Source organism: Eretmochelys imbricata, chromosome 1, assembly GCF_965152235.1.
Source record: "Eretmochelys imbricata isolate rEreImb1 chromosome 1, rEreImb1.hap1, whole genome shotgun sequence".
In the NCBI taxonomy this organism is placed as follows: domain Eukaryota; kingdom Metazoa; phylum Chordata; order Testudines; family Cheloniidae; genus Eretmochelys; species Eretmochelys imbricata.
The window spans coordinates 18203788-18209787 of record NC_135572.1 but is presented as its reverse complement, the minus strand read 5'-3'; the positions used below and the strand labels follow the sequence as shown (position 1 = coordinate 18209787).

General features: G+C 54.0%; 1 protein-coding gene across 1 annotated transcript in view; it reads left to right on the top strand.

Annotated features, from left to right (window-relative positions):
• The first annotated feature begins 1819 nt into the window (after positions 1 to 1819).
• The window catches only part of GAB2 (GRB2 associated binding protein 2), a 178149-nt gene continuing 173968 nt past the window's right edge, over positions 1820 to 6000 (top strand). The window contains exon 1 of the mRNA XM_077808019.1: positions 1820 to 1891. Coding sequence (XP_077664145.1) covers positions 1820 to 1891 — 72 coding nt within the window. The remainder of the gene's footprint in view (positions 1892 to 6000) is intronic.

Genomic DNA, 6000 nt, shown 5'->3' with positions numbered 1-6000 from the left:
CATTGAGGTCTGTGGAAGGATTCCCATTGGCTTCAATGTGCTTTGGATCAGAACTGTAACATGGATGCTGAGTGGGGAGAAGACCCCATTTTTAGATGCTTACATTTCACAGAAGAAGAAAAATTGAGAGCCTGAAAACATCTGTTTTTCTAGATTGCTAATAAGTAGCATAGACTGCCTTGTAGGTGTTCTCCTTAAGGATTAATAGATGCAAAACACTGTAGCCTTTGTTAATATAGCAATTCACTTAGCTGGGAAATGGGTGTCATACCTCCCTCAGGCAGGCATTGCAAGGTTTAATCACTGACTCTACAGCGATTGAAGATTCCTATATGAAAGGTGCTGTATAAGTGCCAAGTATTATTAGTATTTATTTGTATTACAGTCCCCAACTGAGCTCAGGGCCCTTTTGTGCAAGGTGCTGTACAAACATATGTTGAGAGACAGTCCCTATCCATAAAGATTAGAGGATGGAAAGGGAAACTGAGGCACTGAGCAGTGACATAATTTGCCTAAGCAGGTCTAAGGCAGAGCTAGGTTTAGAGCACAGGGCTGCTCTGCTCTACCCACTAGATCACACTGCTGCTCTGTTACTAACTTGGCAGGTATGTAGGACCAAGAGACCCCAGCAGCAGAGAATCAGGATCAGAGCCATTTCCATCTTTTAGCTTCTCAGTCCATGCAACCATCTTTATAACCATTTAAAAATTCAGAAAGGGGTGGGGGGGGGAGAGCAAATGAAGATTTAGGGCCCAATTCGGCTACCACTGAGGTGAAGGGGAGTTTCAATGGGAACAGGAACAGGCCCTTGAAGGTACAATATTTCCAGATGTGACAGGGCGTTGCTAATTTCGGGGAGGACATAATACACGGTAACATGACACCCAGCTAGCAGGCACCAGTAGCCGTCATATCCCCTTTCAATGGGCGCTGTGGCATTATTTAAAAAATCAATAATGTGACAGGTTATCGATCCCCTCCCCCGCTAATTGCAGGGAGGCCGTCACAGGCCTCCCAGAGTCCAGACTCTTTGCTTGGTCCCCCGGTTGTTTGCGATGGCTCCCTCATTTCTCTCCAGCTGTTGGGCACAAACCAACCTCGACCTGTTGGGGGTGATCATTTAAGGGAATGCCCCCTTCCCCTCCTGCTACAGGGCGTCTGCCTCTGAAGCAGCTGGTCGTGGGGTCCATGGCAGGCCAGGCTCCTGCATTAGGCAGAGGATCCAGTCAGTCACCTGCTGCGTTAGTTGGAATCTAGCACACTGTTACTGTCGGACCGGGAATCACTCTACCGCAGGGAGCCGGGTCAAAATCTCTGCGCGCCGGGGAGAGGGCGGGGGCCGCCACCCAGCCCCACCCGTGTCTGAGCATCCCCGCGCTGACCTTGCCTTGGAAGCTGAAGCTGCACCCCGGCCAGCCTGGTATCTTTGCAAACAGGCGGGCGGGAGGGAGGCGTGGTGTATGGGGAGCAAGAGGCGGTTTCCTGCTTCCCAGCTCCGAACAGCTGGCGGGGTTTGAAAGGGTGCGTGCGGCAGCCCAGAGGAGCCAGCCCAGGCTGCGACCGAGGATCTCTGGAGAAGACGACAAGCAGTCCCTGGCGTGCAGCGAGCGAGGCTGGGGCGGAGGCGCCGGCTGCTGCCACCCGGGGCCAGGGCAGGCTCCGGCTGAGCCGCGCCCGACTCACCCCGGCGCTCCAGGGGGCCCCGGCGGCGCTGCGCCCGGGGAGTTGCTCCGCGGAGGACCGGCTGGGCGCGTAGCGAGGCGGGGGCCGCCCGTGTGCATGCGGCCGGCGCCGCGGAGAGCCGGCGGGGCAGCCCGGGATGAGCGGCGGGGAAGTGGTGTGCGCCGGCTGGCTGCGCAAGTCGCCCCCGGAGAAGAAGTTGAGACGCTACGTGAGTAGCCCACGGTGCCCGGGAGTGGGGGGGTGCCGGGCTGGGGGTGCCCCGGGGCAGGGCGCTCAGCCGGGAGCGGACCCAGCGGGGAGGGCTCGGATCCGGGGCGTCGCTGGCTCCGGGCACCGCGGTGACCCCCTAGGAGCTCCGGGCTTGGCAGCCGCGGGGGAGGCTCCTGGCGGGGTGCGGGGAGCCCGGGGCTCATCCTCGGCAGCGGGATGCTCAGCCCCGAGCAGGGCGGGGCCCGGCCCGAGCCCACCGCCCCGAGCGGGACCCCGGCCCTGGGCTGTCCGGCCGCCCGAGCACGGCCCAGCCCGGGGAGCGATGCTGGACGGGACGGAGTCGGTGCTGCTTAGCTGCACTGACCCGCGCAGCCCCCCCACCGCGGGCACCCGGCTCCTGGCTTCCTGGCAGGCGGGGAGCCTACCGCAGGGGTGGAGCGGAGCGCCCCGCGCCGCGTCCCCGCACCTGCCGCCCCGGGTACGGGGCTGGCTCCTGGCTGCAAACGCCCATGCAGGCGGCAGGGACTTGATCTGCGGTGCGTGCTGCCGCCCGGGGGCTGGCGGGCGGTGGGGACCCTGGAGCCGCAGGGGCGGTGCGTGGGCGGCGGCGGCTAGACACAGACCAGGTGGAGGCCGGTCCTGGGACACATTTGCAGGGATCTGCGGGCGGCGGGGCGGGGCGGGAGCGGGGGCCGGGGCCAGGGCCAGGAGGGTGACGCTGGGGCCCGCCTGTTGCGGTCTGTGACCCGTTCGTTCCGCAGCCTGCAAGCGGGGCCCCGGGGCTGCAGGAAGCCACGTGGACCGAGCCAGGAGCCCCGCTGAGACAAAGCCCAAGCCCAGAGCTCCAGGCCCAGGGCAGCGGCTGCTCAGCTGCTGTCAGTCGGGGAAGCGCCATTCAAGTCAACGGAGCCCTGCTCTGGCTTCATGCCCGCCGAGGATCGCGCCCGTCTTTTCTCGGAGGGATGCAGGCAGCAGGGGTGGGGATGTGAATGAGGCTCTGAGATCAGAGTGAGCTGGAGTGTCCATTTGGGGGCTACCGCTCCCCCTTCCCCAGCTGGGGCTGTGTCTCTGGGGAGTCCAGGACAAAGGAGGATTTAGAGCATCTGGGAACCGACCTCCTTGGGGGCAGGGGGACCAATGGCCATATAAAAAGCACTACAGATGTAGATCCTTGGCTCTTCCCAGATCTTCTGCAGGCCAGGGGAGCCCCTACCCCCTACACACACTGCAGAGCACAGCTCCATAGCTACAGACCCTCAGATGGGATCCTGGGACAGAGCCAAATTCTCTGCTGGTGTTACGCCAGCGGAGAACTTGGCCCACACCAAGTGCTGCAGATTATTATGTTGTCCACCAGGATGTCCTGACTGGTTAAAGAGACTCAAAACAGGGCCCGCCCCCAGTGAAGGTGGTTGGTGTTTCTGTGCCTTGCACAAGGAAACTATCCGAGCTCAGGACCAGATTCTCAAAGGCATTTAGGCACCTTAGTGTCTTTACACCTGCCAGAATGACTATATCCTCTGCAAGTGTGTGCTTCCAAGCAATGATCCTTCCAGCCCGGTGGCTTTCAAGTATTACCAGAGACTCGCCCATCTCCAGTCCTCCTCTGGAAACAAGGAGGACTGAAGGATGAGGGGGTTACATTTCCATCCTGTCTTCTAAGGGAGGCTGGGATTTATCCCTTGTTGAGGAAGCAGCCATAGGAAAGGAACACACCAGCCAAAGGAATAAAGGTTAGTTTAGATACTTCACAGGGAATGACTGAGTCCAGTTTAATTTTCTTCTAACACATGCTAGCTAACTTAGGTTAAAATAGCAGTGAAGACAAGGCAGCTTGGATTAACAGCTCCAGTTAAAGCCAATAGGGCACCCTGGGGTTCAACTCAAGATGCTAAACCTAGTTAAAACCAGAGTTGCCAGGTCTTCATTACTATTTTAACCCGAGTTAAGAACACACCTTTTTTGCAGTGTAGACATACCCTATCTCTTCATTACCATTCACTCCAGTGTCTGCACAAAGAGCGGCATCCTTTAAACTCTCCCTTATCTTTCTTTTTAAGAACGGCTCTGAACACCTTTGCCCTGAAGTGCAGCAATATTATATCTTGGTAGAACTGGTTCTATTTCCTAAGCTCCCCCCCTTGTCATTAGCGTTAATTATTTAACATTCGCCAAAGGCTTTGAAGACATAAAGGGCTATCGAAGTGCTATCATTAGTCGTTGAGATCAAACAGTTCCTGTAAGTTGTAAAGAATCTGAACAGCAGCTATGCCGCGTTCTGGACTTTTTAAAATAAATCCCATTGCTTTTTGCTCTCCATCTGAAGATGTCTCGGGACGGCACTCATATAACGATGTGTCATTGCATGGCTCTGAAAAGTGGGTGTGTGAAGCTGCTATCTTCTGACTCGGCAGACCCACTCCCTGGGTGAATTCAGAGTAAGATCTGCTGACTCTAGTGACAAAAATAAGTGTCCGCTGGCTTTTAGCACTTCAGAGCCAGCACAGCTTTGGGAGAGCAAAGTGGACTCTAGTCTGCCTTGGGCTGCCATCAGCAAAACTATTCCTAGCTTCTCATTGCTTTCACCTAGCATACATAAAGGACCATGGGTGTCACTGGGGCTTACCTTGGGCTGCAGCCCCTTTAATTGCTTAAGCGTCATAGCAAAGATGTGAAAATAGGCAGACAGTATTAGTCCCATTTTACAGAAGGGGAAACTGAGGGAATGACTCAAAATTAGCCAAGCAGTGAATGGGTGCAGCTCCATAGATTTCATAGGTGCTGCATCTGCTTATGCTGGGGCTGAGATTAGATCTATTTGGGTTCCTGTACCATGCCTGTCACTGCAGTATGTCAGGATCAACCAGAGACCGTGTGATTTGCCCAAAGCTACTAAACAAATCCAGTGCCCCCGATTCCCAGTCCCATTCTCTAACCACTAGGCTTGTTACTTTGGTCTTAATATATTTAAACAATGGGATTTTTTTACATTAGACTTATTAAAAAGACTAAACTCTTAAAACACAATGCATTTATTTAGGCTTTTGAGCAGCTGGACAGATTTATTTTGTGTACTGAGCAATAGAGGCTGCCTTTAGGTTAATGGAGCAAAGCACCGTCCTCCTACAAAAATAAATTGCCAACGCTGAGTCACCAGTACCTTTAACTCATCAAATGTCATTAACTGTCCAATGAAAGAGCACTCACTTAGCCCTTGTGCTCTGGAATTCCAGCAAGAGCCGAGTAAATCTTTTAAATGGTGTGCATGAGGGTGTGAAATGCTGGAGGCTAACCATAAAGATTTGTGCATATAAGGGCACCTTTCATCCAGCTAGATCCCACAGCACTTTGCAAACCCCATATGTTTTAGAAAACACCTTACCCTCCCTTGGAAATACAGCCATCTCTGGGGTGAAATGCCTAAGCTATTAATAGTGCACAGCAATGCTACTCAATGTTTTCAAGGTAGGATGTGACGAAGGAAGCTGTAAACAAATATCACTCAAGGGGATACCATGTACCTGGGACTGGAAGTTAGACGTGGATTCTAGTCCTGTCTCTCGCATTGGCTTGACCCTCAAAGGTATTTAGGAGCCTAACTCTCATTGAAATTCATGGGCATTAGGTGCTTCCATTACTTTGTGGGTCTGGGCCTCTCTGTTTCCAGACGAGTGCCCAAAAGTCAATGACTGGCTTGGAAAACATTGGCCTTAGCTTTTCTTTAATACCTCAGTTTTCCAACCCGGTGAAATGGTGGTGATAATGTTTACCATACCTACCTGACAAGGCTCTGAAAGGGGTAGCCCAATCATGCATACTCAAGATCCTCACACGGAAGGCGCTAGATCAGCACTAAGTATCGTTGTTTGTATAGGAGAGCTTCAGTGTAGTCAGGAATCTGAGGCTAACACCTGTACTCTTTGTGCAATGTGCTGTGGGCTCTGTAATGAAAACAAGCAGTCAGGACCTCAGTTTTCCATCTCCTCAGGAAGACAATAGGCCCCGCAACAGAGGTCCTCCCACTGCATTGGATTCTGTACTGAGTGAGAGGGAAGAGCGCCCCCTATTGAATTAGCTGCATCGTTCCCTCTATCACTGCCATGATTT